This window comes from Nannobrachium achirus (assembly GCF_963921795.1).
Source record: "Nannobrachium achirus genome assembly, chromosome: 7".
NCBI classification, from domain to species: Eukaryota; Metazoa; Chordata; class Actinopteri; order Myctophiformes; family Myctophidae; genus Nannobrachium; species Nannobrachium achirus.
Window position 1 is genome coordinate 1,009,877 of NC_137816.1, and position 16,159 is coordinate 1,026,035.

General features: G+C 41.5%; 1 protein-coding gene and 1 long non-coding RNA gene across 2 annotated transcripts in view; both read left to right on the forward strand.

Annotated features, from left to right (window-relative positions):
• The window catches only part of aph1b (APH1B gamma secretase subunit), a 33,093-nt gene extending 19,987 nt beyond the window's left edge, over window positions 1-13,106 (forward strand). Inside the window, exons 3-6 of the mRNA XM_080729945.1 lie at window positions 4,693-4,766; window positions 9,386-9,508; window positions 10,233-10,360; window positions 11,694-13,106. Of these exons, the coding sequence (XP_080586071.1) occupies window positions 4,693-4,766; window positions 9,386-9,508; window positions 10,233-10,360; window positions 11,694-11,861 (493 nt within the window). The 3' untranslated portion in view covers window positions 11,862-13,106. The remainder of the gene's footprint in view (window positions 1-4,692; window positions 4,767-9,385; window positions 9,509-10,232; window positions 10,361-11,693) is intronic.
• An 83-nt stretch (window positions 13,107-13,189) lies between these two features.
• LOC308289006 lies at window positions 13,190-15,148 on the forward strand. Its single transcript, XR_013962207.1, has 2 exons — window positions 13,190-14,114; window positions 14,174-15,148. It is a non-coding gene; the product is annotated as an uncharacterized lncRNA (long non-coding RNA).
• The last annotated feature ends 1,011 nt before the right edge of the window (window positions 15,149-16,159 follow it).

The following is a 16,159-nucleotide window of genomic DNA, read 5'->3' on the forward strand; positions in this document are numbered from 1 at the left end:
CACCATGAGGCCGCTTCTTGCAAAACAAATTTTTGGACACTGCTCCTACAAATTTTGCCCTAAAATCACGCAAAGCGGTACACAGTATGTCTACACTGTCCAAGATAGCGCCACCATCAGGGCGGTTTTTCAAACACATTTTTGGACTCTGCAAAGCAGAATTTGTAGGAGCAGTGTCCAAAAAATTATGTGTTTTGCAAGAAGCGGCCTCATGGTGGCGCTAGAAGAGGGAGAAATGGGGTAGTGGTTTGGCAGCCAAAACCACTATGAGAAGGGCAAAAGTGTGACTGAAAGTCTGACTGACAGACTGACTGACAGACTGACAGCTGGTGGAGGTTTTGATAAGAATGCACTATTACACTATTTCACCTATTACACTACCAGTAAGACTCCCTAATCGGGAGATAAGCGACCGTTGGTCGCTTATCTCCACAAAAAGGCCAAAAGTTTGTTTTACCAAAATCGTCCTGATGGTGGCGCTGGATGGGACAGATGCGTTTTGATTACATGACTGTGCGATTTGTGTGATTTTAGGGCAAAATCTGTAGGAGCAGTGTCCAAAAATGTGTTTAAAAAAATCGGCCTGAAGGTGGCGCTAAATGGGACAGATCCATGTTGATGAGATGAGTGTAGACATACTGTGTACCGATTTGCGTGATTTTAGGGCAAAATATGTAGGAGCAGTGTCTCTGTGTAGCGATTTGCGTGATTTTAGGGCAAAATCTGTAGGAGCAGTGTCCAAAAATGTGTTTTAAAAAATCGGCCTGAAGGTGGCGCTATATGGGACAGATCCAAGTTGATGACATGAGTGTAGACATACTGTGTACCGATTTGTGTGATTTTAGGGCAAAAATTTTAGCAGTGTCCAAAAATGTGTTTTGCAGAATCGGCCTCATGGTGGCGCTAGAAGAGGGCCATATGAGAAATGAGAGGTGGGGTCTCCGCGCCGCCGAGGCGGACGAATAGGTACCGGCCCCGGCTCTCCCGGTCGCTCCTAGCCCGAGTTAAGGCATTTTATGTGAGCTGCAGTGGAGGGGGTCCTCCACTGGGGGCGCCACCACTTTTGCATCCGTTCTGGAGCACCAGGAGTCGGTGGTCCCCGGGAATTCCCCGTGAGCAGCCCCGTTGGGGTGGTCTTTTTTGCACATTTGGTCATTTTTTACACCTGGGGGTCCCCCAGGGACCTGGGGGTCCCTGGAGCTCCGGGGGTCCTTCGAGGTTGTAGTTTGGCAGGCAAGGAGTTTGTATGGAAATTTTGGCATGGATCGGGGCAACGGTGGCGGAGATATGAGTAGGGGGAAAGTGTGACGTGTGACGAGTGACGTGACGGAGGGAAGGACAGGCTGACGGCTGGTGGAGGTTTGGATAGTAGAGAGTGTAAAAGTAACTGCGACCTACTACGGTCGCAATTAAACACACTTATTGCTAACCAGCCATGGACCCCCTTGGAAACCCCTCAGGGACCCCCAGAGGTCCCCGAACCACACTTTGAGAACCAGCCATGGACCCCCTTGGAAATCCGTCATGGACCTCCAGAGGTCCCCGAACCACACTTTGGGAACCAGCCATGGCTGTACGTGTACCAGGCTGTTGTGAACCAGCCATAGAAACCCTGGGGGTCCCCAAACCACACTTTGGGAACCAGCCATGGACCCCCTTGTAAACCCCTCATGGACCCCCTGCCTGCCTGCATGTTGATCCTATTACTTGTTGGATGTTAGACTAGCCTACAGCTTTTATTTTGAAGTTGTGTACCATGTGACTTGACACGTGGTCACGTGACATTCATGATGACGATTTCTTTCCTGGACTTGAAAATTGAATAATGGGCCTATTTTTTGTTTGTCGGTTCCAAATCAAATAATGCCAAAATATGAATCACACATTCAAAAAATTGAGCAAATTTTAAGCATTTTCCTGATTTTTTTGTGGGCTAGAAAATTGGAAAAATGGGCCCATTTTTTGATTGTTGTAATGGGGTAAGAAATTAAGAAATACCTTTTTCAAGATGTTTTTCCTTTGTCGGTTCCAAATCAAATAATGACAAAGACGAATCACACATTTAAAAAATTGAAGCATTTTCCTGATTTTTTTGCAAGCTAGAAAATTGGAAAATTGGTCCATTTTTTGATATTCGTAATGTGGTAAAAAAATGAAAAATAACTTTTTTAAAGATGTTTTTCCTTTGTCGGTTCCAAATCAAATAATGACAAATATGAATCACACATTTAAAAAATTTAAGCATTTTCCTGATTTTTTTGCAAGCTAGAAAATTGGAAAAATGAACCAATATTTGATTTTATGGGGAGCTAGAAAATTAGAAAATTGAGAGAAAAATGATTTTTTAAAATTGAATTCCTATTGAAAATCTAACGATACTTTAGTACCCTGACCTGATACACCATGAAATTTCACTTTTCCTATTTTAAAACCTTTTTTTGGGGTCCCACTAGCACCTTCTATCCTCACAAAGTCCCATTTCTGACCGTTGTGTCTTTCTCCGGTTTTGAGAAGGCGAAGGTTAAAAGTATCCCACGGGTTCTCAAAACAGGCTGTCCAGATTTGCTGCCGATTGTGACGTCATCTGCCGATTGTGACGTCATCACAAAAAAATAATAATAATCTAAAAACATTTTTTTCTTTTTCAAAAAAAAGATTTCTTTCAAAACATTTTTTTTTTTTTTTTCAAAAAGATTTTTTTTTTTGGGGGGGGGGGGGGGGGGGCGCAGTTCAGGCCAAAGGTGGTACTGCAGCTGAAATGCTCTGAGAGCCATTCAAAAATGAGAGAGGCTCTCTATTTAGGAGTGGTAATTTAGCCTCAAACCTTTTGAAAAACGTTTTTGGGACATAAACAATATGACATAACTACTTTTTAAATGCATGGTGTATCACCTTTAAACCACCGTTTCTCTGACCCAAGGCTCCTTTACTGTTTACTGAATAGTTATATAAGCACAGTGTTATTGTGTGAAAGGATAAGGAGGATTCTCTCTCCCCACCATTCATTTAACCCATTTAGGCCTGAACACGATATGACGCAATATTTTATGCTTTAAATATAAAATAAATTGCAGATATACAAGCTCACAGCGCGGCACCGAGTGCCGCGCTGCGAGCTTGTAGATCTGCTATTTTTGAAAAACAGTGAAAATTAGAATTTTGACCCGATTCTATAAGTGTCTTTTGAATCCTTCTAAAGTTTTTTTGAAAAACCTATGTTTCTGTGTCAGCAATCTGGCCATCCATCGTCAAAGAAAAGGTCCTTTTTACTTAACTGGAGCTCAGTTAGTCTGTTCTTGAGACACTACTATGTCAGTGTTTCTAAAACCTTTTTATGTGAAGGACCCCCAAAATTATATGTATTTGGCCACGGACCCCCATTCAACATATTTAGTTCCAGGGACCACCCAGAAGCAAAATTTGAGTTACAAACGTTCGCTTTGAAAATACATTATATTCAAAGATTTGCAAAAAATCACATTTTTTCCCCCAAAAATAGCAGATCTACAAGCTCACAGCGCGGCACTCGGTGCCGCGCTGTGAGCTTGTATATCTGCTATTTTTCACTGGTTAAAACATTCAATAATTCTAGGCCTAAATGGGTTAATAAACTTTCATCAGGCACGATGCCTGATGAAGGTCCGAGTGGCCAAAACGTTGTAGCTGTGAGTGTACAAATTAGGGATGTTAATCGACGCATTATTTGCGAATCGACGCATTATTTGCGAATCGACGCGTCGAGGCTGAAAATCAATGCGTCGATCGACTTTTTTCACTTTTTTTCCTGCTAAGCAGCAGCTGAGAGGAGAGCACAACGGCACATTACTTTAAGCAACACAACGTATGCAGCTGCACCCATCAGAACTTGCATCAAAGCCCTAATAATAATTATAATAAATAACTGCTCTGACTTCCTTGCGTTAGCATGGAGTCTGTTCTCTAGAGACTAGAAGCGGAGTGACATAGTCCATGGAACGTAGTGGGAGCGCTCTGGCTGGCACCTCAGGCTAGTGTATCAAATGTGGAGCTTTGGTCTGCCTCGCTCTCCCTCCCTGACCGCGTCCACGGGTGTGTCGCATTAACGACCTGTAGTGTATTTCTTTTATTGTCAATCTTGACAAAATCACCGCACACGAGGCGACGCTGCCATTAACAAGCAAGCTTTCGTGTCAAGCATGCATGTAGGAGGTGGTAGGAGGTAAACAAAACACATCCAGTCAGCACGCACTGCTATGACGCGTGCATCAGACCAGTCCAGCAGTGTTTCTCAAACAGTAGTCCGCGGACCTGACTAGCGCTGCATGCGAATCTGCGACGCATACATGCACAACACAGACATGCACTCGTCTCCGACACAGACACACACACCGGTCCTCTCACCTTTGGAAAACATTAATGCTTATAACGTTTTTGAACAAGCGATTAAAACATTTTTGGGGGAAAAACTTTTTTTTTTACTCTACTTTTTGAGTTGCGGTGAGCATGAGTCGATTTTTTGAAAGGTTTTCTGATGTGCCATTTGGTGGAGGTTTTTTATGTACTGTTTTTATATATATCTTCGAACCCTGCCAGTGTTCATTCATGCCATGCTCAACCCATTAAGATACACAGGGTCACAGTTTGACTTAGTCGTTGAGCGAGTGCATTTTGGGAAGGACCATTCTGAGTGTGTTTGTTTTGTTATTCCTCCAGGAAAGCAAATGAAGGTCTTCTGGTTCTCAGTCAAGAGGAGACTATGCCCATCTCCATAAGACAACTGGCCTACGGTACGGCTCAACTCATACTCTTAATTAACGTGTGCATCTGCAGCTGCTGATGTACTGTAAGATCATAGGCCTACTGTATGTTGTACAACACCTCCACTTGTACTCTCAATTATCTGATGATAAAAGAACCAAAGTGAAATATTTGCATCAGTGTTTAATCTGCTGAGACATTGGCATTTGAATTGCAATGGTAGTCTTGTAGTATCGGTCCTGTACTATTTTATGTTAAAACAGCTGTACTTGAGAAAGTGGTGATTGGTAAATTCTCTAAATGTAATAGTGGTTATTAGGGATGCGAATCTCGACCACTGAGGCGATACGATACGCACCTCGATACACTGCCAGCGATACGATATAATTGCGATACATTGAAATCCTGCCGATACGATACATCACGATACACCCCTGTTCCCGATACGATGCGATACGATTCACGATTCACCACGATTCAAGCCCACATCCCAAAATTTACAAAACATAGTGACTAAAAATGTATGAAATTAAATTCAAGGCAATTTATTGTTTCACTGTAGTACTAGGCTCTGTCTAACAACCCAACATATAGTAATCTGGGAGAACACAAAGCTGCTGGCTATTGTAGAATTGTTTGATAACTAATCATATAGAAGGCCTATGTCATTATTAGTATACTATATGTCTTCAACTGGGGGTCAGGGTCCCCAATCCAGGGTTATTACAGGGGGCCTGCCCTATTTGTGTGATACAGTAGGCTATAATGCCTAGCCTACAGCGAGAGTCCCTGCTTGATCTCTGTCTGAGCTAAGGGGTCCTTGACCTGAAAAACAATAAAGTCCCTCCCTGGTTTGTATTATTATATTATATTATATTATATAATAATATTATATAATATAATATAATATTATATAATATATATTATATTATATTATATTTCATCCAGGATTATGCATTTTTTATAGCCAAAATGTTTTAAAACAGACCAACAAGCTCACAGCGCGTCGCATCCACAACGCATTGTGAGCTTGAGGGTCTGCTATTTTAGGTGCGACACCCTTGTACTGCGATGTATAAATTAGGCTTCTTTCCCAGAGCAGAACTAGCAGCAGAGAAAGTGAGAGAGTTGCTTGCATCAAACAGGAAAGTTGTAGAACAGTGACAAATACTTTGTTTTAAACGCAAGCAGTAGTCCTACAACACCCAGCAACATTGTTGTTGTGTGTGTGCAGTTAATATAGCGCAGAAGATTATCTCAATCAATTGTCCGTCGGAGATTCGCTAAGAAACGGCTGTTGATTACATATCACTCAGCCTGTGCTACTCTGTGACAACAATCAGCGCAGCGGACTTGGATGTTATAAAGCTAAGTAGGCTACTGTACTACTAATCTTGCATCTTTTTAACCCGCGGGGCTGCTAGTTCGTCTGTGTTGATTCACTTGCATTTCGCTGCACTGTCTGTCTCCCTGGTTGCCTGCAAGCCCTGCATGCAGAGCGCAGATGTTGTCCGAGTCGCAGCTCGCGTTAAAGACTGGCTTTTGGGGAGGGGGCTGAACGCTGATGATGGTGCATTCATGGCGCCTCGGAAACACAGGATAGAATGAAATACTATATGGAAGAACCGATACAATCGCGGAATTTACCGATCCAGACACTCACGGTACGATCCATCACGATTTCAGCCGTCTATTGTACCGGTACACACTGAATGAACCGATTCACTCGTATCGCGGACGTTTGTATCGCGATTGCGATCCGTACCGGTATATCTTCGCATCCCTAGTGGTTATGCTTTACTGTGAATTGATGCAAATTACAATGTCTCTGTTTTAACATCAATTCAACTTGTAATATTGGTCACAAAACACTTCAGCTTGGTCACATGAGTTAGGAGACTTGGTCTTGTGATCTGCTTTAGCGTTAACAATGAATTCCATTGCTAACTTGATGACGCTTATGAGTGGTTTGGATTTTTTTTTAAGTGCTCTGAGCACATTTAATAATACAGTTTATTACACAATAAATAGTTATTTGTTTTGTAATAAATGTGAAGTAGGGGATTCTGTGAACAATTTACAAAGAATACCATGGCTAACACTAACACTCCACAGTGGCAAGTGAATCTTGCTGTTGCTTTTCACTTGCCTGATTTGGCATGTAGGGATGCACCAATATCTTATCGTATCGGCTCCCGATATGACTTAATTAAGTCATATTCGGATATCGGACACAACGTCACCGATCCAAGTCACAGATAAAAAAATTAATAATAAAAAAGTCTCTGGCTTATAAATATGCAATATAATCACACAATTGTAAGCCCATAACCAAACGTTTTAGCATATATACTTATTAAATAAACAATATCCCACTATCTTATCCAGCAAACCTTTTTCGTCACTACTCCACTCTTGAGACGAGATACGTGTTTTCATTGCATTTTGCACTCAGTTGCACTGACTGCACAGTTATTTGAACTGAAACCTATCCTAAAATTAATAAATGGCTTTAATTGAAAGGTGATGCATTTTTTTAATACAGCAAGTATTACAAAAATGCATCAGTATGTATGTAGCCTACTGTATCGGGCATCTGCATCGGAAATATCCAAATGTATATATCAGATCGAAATTGCAAAAACCTGTATTGGTGCATCCCTATTGGCATGTACATTTTTAAGTAGGGTTGTGTGCAGCTAGTCGACTTATTATTGCTGCTTCTGGCATGGAGATACTAGTCAGTATGCTATTGTTATATAGAAATACTAGTCAGTATGCTATTGTTATAGAAATACTAGTCAGTATGCTATTGTCATATAGAAATACTAGTCAGTATGCTATTTTTATATAGAAATACTAGTCAGTATGCTATTGTTATATAGAAAGGCAGCACAATCAGTAATTCAATTAAGGTAAAGAAATAAATGTGCATGAATAAGAAAATCATTATGGATGTAATAATAACATTCTTAACAGATTTGACCCCCAACTTGACCAACAGGTTAAGTGACCCATGAGGTTTAGTGTAGAGCAGGGCTACTCAACTTAAGATGGCTCAGGGGCCACTCAGCAAAATGCCAAAAGTCAAAGGGCCGCAAGCTAAAAATGACGGTCCCATTTTGGACGTTTACAATGATTTTGTCTAATAATTTGTCTAATAATTAAGGAAACACACAGAAAACAGCCACATTTTGGGTCTAACAACCCAACTGCTGCTATTGTAGAATTGCTTGATTACTAATCATAAAGTAGGCCTATATCATTATTAGTACATGTCTTCAACTGGGGGGTTAGGGACCCCAATCCTCAGGTTATTACAGGGGGGGCTGCCAAATATTTGTGATACAGTTTTATATAATAGCCTACAGTAGGCTATAATACCTAGCCTACAGTGAGGGTCCCTGCTTTATCTCTCTCTCAGCTAAGGGGTCCTTGGCCTGAAAAACAACTCCCTGGTTTATTATATTACATTATAATAATATCCAAGATTATGCCATTTTAGCCAAAAATGTTTTAAAAACATAGACCTACAAGCTCACAGCGTGTCGCATCCACGACGTGTTGTGAGCTTGTAGGTCTCTTATTTAAGGTGCGACACCCTTGTACTGCGAAGTATAAATTAGGCTTCTTTCCCAGAACAGAACAGCAGCAGAGAAAGAGAGAGAGAGTTGCACCATTGCATCAACACTCAACAGTAAAGTTATAAAACAGTGAAAAATACTTTGTTTTAAACACAAGCAGTAGTCCTACAACACCCAGCAACGTTGTTGTTTTGTGTGTGCAGATATAGCGCAGAAGCTTTCTTTAACAAAATGATCTCAATCAATACCGTCGGAGATTCGCCAAGAAACGGCCGTTGATTATAATATCACTCAGCCTGTGCTACTCTGTGACAACAATCAGCGCAGCGGACACTCATGGTCATGGATGTTATTATAACGCTAATTACTGTACTGCTAATCTTGCATTTTAACCTGTGCGGCTGCTGCTGCATTCAGTGCATTGCTAGTTCGTCTGTGTGCACTTCTGCACTGTCTGTCTGCCTGCAGAATGAATGTCCGAGTGCTGTGGTGGCGACTGGCGACCATAGAGTTATCCTGGCGACTCGCGTTAAAGATTGGCTTTTGGGGAGGGGGCTGAGATGGTGCCTTCAATGTGCCTCGGAAACGTAGGATAGAATGAAATACTACATGAAAAAAACGATACATCCGTGGAGTTTACCGATCCAGACACTCAGCGAACGATACATCATGATTTCAGCCGTCATGATGTACCGATACACACTGAGAAATGCTGCGTTCACTCGATAGAAAAATTATATTTTTATTAGATCATGACGGGCCGCACAGACATGCAGAAAGGGCCGCATGCGGCCCGCGGGCCGCGGGTTGAGTAGCGCTGGTGTAGAGCCTCGAGGCAATTTATTTATTTGTTTTTGCCACATTTCTGTGAATTTCCTGACTTCTGTTTCACTGTACATCACTGGTTCTCAACCTTTTCAGGCAGAGACCCCCCAAATAGTCATATTTGAACTGGGTGATGTTTCACATCATCTGGGGACCCCCCAAAATAATTTGGGGACCCCCCACAGGTTGAGAACCACTGCTGTACATGACCCTGTACTGTACTGTGCGTTGTTTCCTAGTCTCTGGCCTGGGCTTTGGCTTCATGAGCGGAGCCTTCTCTGTGGTGAACATCCTGGCTGACTCTGTGGGGCCGGGCACCGTGGGGATCCATGGAGACTCCCAGCACTACTTCCTGTCCTCAGGTACAACCACGTGGTGTCTTCAATATAACACTTTTACTGTTCTGTTCCGTGTGTCAGTGGTCGTTCGTAAATTCTGAGAGGTACTTGTGCCTTGTGGACTTCTCGAAGTAAGCCATTTACCATGAGAGGGAGTGGGTTGTTGGCTGATATACCACTGTCTCAGGGTTGTGGCACGAGGCGAAGCCGAGTGCCAAACAACAAACCCTCGAACCCTCGAATGGTAAATTGCAAATGGAAATGTTACAACTGCAACACAACAGTGGGAGGAGTCCATGAGCCAACTCAAGGTTGTTGACTGATTTACCACTGTTTTAAGCCCAATCAGAATTCAGTATCTGAACATGTGACCACAAAAAGTTGTAGAACACACTTTTTAGAATATATTGGAATATTGTGTGTGCACATGCACATGCATACTTTAAATGGACACCAGAGGTCAGTACATCCTATATAACCCAATGGTTGGTTGGGTCCTGTTCTGTGTCTAACCTGTGAGCTGTTAGTTGTTTGGGTCCTGTGTCTAATAATAATAATAGTAACCTAGTTTCTCCCGAGGGGTGGGAGCCCAGGTGGGCTCCCTAACCATTCAGCTATGCCTCCCGTCTAACCTGTGAGCTGTCCTATATAACCCAATGCTTGGTTGGGTTCTGTGTCTAACCTGTGAGCTGTCCTATATAACCCAATGGTTGGGTTCTGTGTCTAACCTGTGAGCTGTCCTCGCCAGCCTTCATGACCATGGCCATCATCCTGCTACACATGTTCTGGGGCGTGGTGTTCTTTGACGCGTGTGAGAAGCAGCGCTGGTGGGCCCTGGGTGCCGTCGTGGTCAGCCACCTCCTAGTGTCATGTCTGGTAAGTGCATCAGCTAGCAATAATAAGTACCAAAAATTAGTTGATTTCGCACTTGTTTCAACACATGTTACAACACATATGTTAACACATATTAACTCAACATTGTTGTGTATTGAAATATACAAAGGTGGATTGTTTTGTACAGTCAGGAAGATAAATATAAAGCATAAAACATAGCAGAACATGGGAAACATAGCAAGACACGGTGCAGACTTCATCACCTTTTTGGTTGGATGAGGCTGGGACCCATCATTTAAAAACACAGACTTATGTTGTTGTTCATTTTTTATATACACATATATACAGTACATAATTAAAGCATTTTAATTTGCTTTGAAAGGTGCTACCGTTTGCACTTGTTTTGAAGTAGACTGTTTACCTGTTCACCTTGTAAGATGCAAACTTAAGCCTCGATCAGAGTCTGCGGTGAAGAGCTATCCACCACAAATTCGAGGTGGAAAGCTTTCCACCTCAAGTCAGAAAATAAGTGAAGGCCATCATAGTCTGTCACGGTGGAGTCCTATTCACCGTGACTGACTGGTCCAGGTCGACCAATCAGTGAACGGGGTGAAGAGCCTGTCTGTCTGATGTGTCAATGGACCCTCAAAATTACATCTCAAAATATGTTGTTCCAGGGGTCCCCAGAAGTAGAGATTTGAGTTAATGTTTGCTTTGAAAAAGATATCGACCTATTCAAAGATTTGCAAATATATCATATAAAGCAGGGGTTCCCAAACTTCTTTGTCTCAGGGCACCCCATAAATATTCTTTTTAATCCGAGCCACCCCTACATTATAATTTTCACTCCCAGCACCTTATATTTATATAGCATACCGTCGTTGTCGGGTGGAAACCTTGTATGTTCAAAACCGTTCGTTTTGTATTTATCATCTATAAAATGTACTAAACTAGTGAAAACAGCCCATCTGTGTGCTTGTAGATCGGCTGTTTTCACTAGTTTTGTGCGACAGTCTTGTATGATGAAGCAGGGCTTTGCTTTACCAAAAGACATACACATTTGAAATTCGGAGATACAAGGTTTCTGCCCGACAGTGACGATATTTTAACGATTATGTTGCGAGGAAAACGTTGAGATAACAGCCATTTTGGTTAGAACTGACTGAAAATAACTTTGTGCTTTAAAATTATACTAAATAGTAGTTTAAAATGATACTAAATATTTTTCCAAATAAGTGGACATTATCAAATGATCTCGCGGCACCCCTGGACTGCCGTCGCGGCACCCCAGGGTGCCCCCGTCACCCACTTTGAAAACCCCTGATATAAAGGTCTGATTGAAATAAAGGCTTCTTACACACCTCCTCTCTTCCAGACATTCCAGAACCCTGAGTACGTGGGGAGTCTGGTGCCCACGTACGTCATCATGTTCCTGATGGGCGTGTGGGCCTTCTACTGCGCCGGCGGCTCCCTGCGCAACCTCAAGCTCTGTCTCACCTGCAAAGACAAGGACTTTCTGCTGGCCAACCACCGGCCCAGATAACGCACTGTGCTGTGGATCATAGCACCGCGGGGACTTTATTCCAAAATACCAGAAAGGAAAAATCACATACGTATACACTTTGGAAGTTTGTGATCTTTCTGCTAATCTGCTCCTTGTTGTCTAACTAATTTAAGAAACAAAATGAATCGTGGGGATATTTGATGCTGATATCATTTCTTAAACGGGTAAAGGTCAAGTAACATACCGGTAACTTTACATTTTGTAAAAAAAAAAAAGAATAATTTACATATGCAGGGATAACATACGTACTGTAGGCATCACAAAATTAAATTAACAGGTCTAATTAATTTAATTATACATGTAAGTTAATAATAGCTCTTCTTGACCCAACCACTAAATTAAATTAGGCAAATCATTTAACATTTCATCCCATCCAATGATATGCAAGTAGTGATGAAGAACACTGTTAGGCTTATTTTATCAGTGCCAATGTAACTAAAGTGTGACTGTCCGATGTCCAAATTCTGATTCAGAACGTTTTATTTTAATCTAGCTCTATTAGAGGGGAGAACCACCCATTTTCAACGATGTCATTAATACCTTGAGTTATGTGAAAATAAGAAAAAAGTCTAACTTTTAAATCACATTAATGTTTAAAACGCGGCCTTCTCTTCCGGCCGTTACAAAAGCACTGATGCCTGTGATTGTTATTTTTCTGTTCTGAGTGAAAGAAAATACACTCGTGAAAATAAACAGGACATACTGGGATTTCCTTTACTCTGATTACTTTTTCGCTGGACCTTCAAAACAAGGTAAAAATGGCGGTTTCCATGGCCGCTTAAAATCTTGAATAATCCTGGGCACCCGGTGTGTTAATGACATGAGTGGTTCTCCCCTTGAAGCTCTTTTCAGCGCTTCCCAATGTGATAGTGTTTTAATCAGGTTTGTCACTTATCAAAGAAAAAAGAACAATGCCAAGTTTACTCCCAAATCCTTCCTGTCCTTGGATGAGATGTTTAGATTTGCCATGAATGTATTCCAGGTGTTGAATGAACACTTTCTGTATTGGTTATAAAACATCTTATGACGTTAACAGGGTTCCCATGGTCATGAAATTCCTGGAAATATTTTGAAATTAGAAAAAAAAAAAAAATCCAGTACTGGAAAAGTTTTGGAATTGATCAAGGGTCTTGGAAAAAATAGCTATGCATTGTCTTTCGTTATTGATTTTGTTAATACCTCTGAAATGACAAATTAAACATTGGCCAAATTGTCAAATATTAGAGGCAGAAATTGTGAAAATAGCAGATCTACATGCTCCCAACGCCTCGCGTTGCGAGGCGTTGGGAGCATGTAGATCAGCTATTTTCACAATAGAAATGTGTTATACAAAAATTCCTCAAGTCTTAGTGCTCGTCAGGGTGCCGGGGTCCCAGTTCAAATATGATTATTTCGGGGGTCACGGCCTGAAAAGGTTGAGAACCACTGGTATACACTACCTGTCATTTGGGCATTGCGCATAGGAGTAAGCAACTCGTTATTGAGCTGAATTATTGTTATATCGTCCTGGAAATTGGGTTAAATATTCTGGAAAAGTTTTGGAAATTAATTGGTAAAGATGTGTGGGAACCCTGTGTTATGTTCAGTCTTATGTCAGACTTTAATGATCAAATCTACCTTTGACCCAGTATACACATACATCACGGAGGACTTTAGCAGAAGGTTGTGTTTTCTCTGTAGCTGAACATGCACAGAAATACCTAATAATTTAAATATGAATATGGTGAGTTAGATACCTTTGGTTAATGATTATATGTTGCTCTTTAAAGCTTTACTGTACAAAGTCCTTATTCCAGAAGATTTAACCTGTGTATTAATGTATAGGATTATACTGCAAGTACATGATGCTGTGCCTGAAGATACTCAAAATATGCCATCGTTTGTAAAGGCATTTGAAGTCATTTAAGCTATTGGGAACATGTTAATCAAAATGTGACACCGTGTACTACGAACAATACGTTTTCATTGGTAAATACACAGGTTATATACGTGGATTAAAGACTTTGTATAGTAAAGCGATACTTCATTTAAATGCCAACATCTATGTTGATCACATGTTTTCTGCGTACTTTGTAGATATTAGCCTAGTAATATGACTGGAGATTGTGATGCCTTTTCGTTTCAAGTGTGGCCAATATTCTCTCTGTGATGCATCACTCTTACCAAAATAATGAAGCTCTATAGATGACTTCATGACATCACAAACGTTTGTACATGGGTCCATTTTATATGGTTCTTCATAGGGAACCCATGCAAGAACCTAATGGTTCCATAGGAAACATTTTATATAGTTCTTTACAAAGAACCAACCGGGTTATTTTACATCAAAATGCTGACATGGTACTTCTGAAACCGGTTTAGGAGGCATATATGAAGTGAGGTATTGGTCGAATTCAGAGAGCTCTAGCTTGTAGCTATAGTTGCAGTGCCGCTTGACAACGCAGTTATGATTGCCGTGGATAGCAGTGGTTCTCGTCCCCAAATGATTTTGCGGAGTCCCCAGATGAGAATCGGAATGTTATGCCTCAACTCTTAGCGCTCGTTGGGTGGGAGAGGAGTTAAAATATGATTGTTTTGGGGGTTGTGGTCTGAAAAGAGTGTAGGAGCCTATTTTGGTGAGAGTGGTGACTCCAGACCATGGTGATAGTGTTGTTTGTTTCAAGGTCAGCCGAGCATCCCGTGGACTGCTTGGTTCTTGGTATCTGGCCTTTTCTCTACGCCGGGGGTCTTCAACAGGGGGCCCGGGACCCCTAGGGGGTCCTCAGAGTTACTACAGGGGGTCCTCAAAATCTTTGTGTGATAGAAACCTTTTTCTCCTTTATTATATTAACCACTTGAACCCTAGTGTCCAAAAATAGCAGATCTACAAGCTCACAACGCCTCGCAGCAGAGCGTTGGTGTAGAGGGGAAAAGAGCCGACTAAGTACAGAGTGAAAGGTTACGTTTTTTTAAATATTGACTGTTCAAGTGGTTAAATATCTGTAAACACAAATTGACATGAATCCAAAATACACTGATGATTGTGCTGTCAAACGTTGAAACTATATGGAATCTATGAAAAGGTTGTGGGGGTCCCTGCTTCAACTGTCTCTCAACTAAGGGGTCCCTGGCCTGAAAACGTTGAAGACCCCTGCTCTACACAATTGGATAAAAGGCCAATTGTTTTATAAACTATTTTTTTAACCATTATGGTTAACTGAGCTTGCATGTTCCTTTGTTTTTTTCAGCAACACCCTGCTTTATAATAAAGTTGTGCACCTTTCACACCTGCGACTTGTCTATAAGTATATAACCACAGTCAGGGGTGTCACAAGGGGTAGGAAAGTGGGACTGAGTTACTGGGGCCCAAGGTGGAGGGGCCCTAATAACTTTATCTATTGAAAAATAGCAGATATACAAGCTCACAGCGCGGCTGCGAGCTTGTAGATCTGCTATTTTTGAAAAGTTGTGAAAATGTGTGAAAATCTTTGAATATATGTATTTTTTAAGCGAACATGTCTACTCAAATTTTGCTTCTGGGGGTCCCTGGAACTAAATATTTTGAGATCGGGGTCCGTGGCCAAATGCATATCATCTTGGGGGTCATTGACATAGGTTTCTTGCACACATTTTCAAGATTTTTCAAAAATAGCAGATATACAAGCTCACAGCGCGGCACTCGGTGCCGCGCTGTGAGCTTGTATATCTGCTATTTTTCAATAGTTAACATTCATGGGGCGCCCGCAGTGAATCCTTGTACCCAGGGCCCAGAATTTGGTGTGACGCCCCTGACCACAGTCATCTACTGTCTGACGGCCGCTTTGCCAGGGCTGAAACCATTCCTCAAAGTACCTTAACTTCAGGTCAAAGCTGTGGAGGGAATCCAAGATAATGCCACAACAAGGATTTCCAAGTCAAGCAGTGCTTTAGGAGCAGTGTCCAAAAATGTGTTTGAAAAAATCGGCCTGATGGTGGCGCTATATGTAGTTAGGTAAAGTTAGCCGAAAGTTAAACCAATCTGGGAACTAAATCAAAATCAATATCTTTCTTCACAAATGTGTTCATAAAGGTGTCTACTATTACCTCTGAACTTTCTCAATCACAACTCCCTTGTGGAACTTTGTGGGAGCCAATTAAAGTTGGGGGTATCCCGTGGGCCTGGGATTAAAGGGGATAAAATAAAAAATGGCCAATATGAGGTGTGTAAAGCATAGGGACTAACAGGACACAGGTGAACTCGAATGACATGATTGGCTAAGCCTTAGCCAATTAGGCCTATTTTATGGCCTAATTTAAAC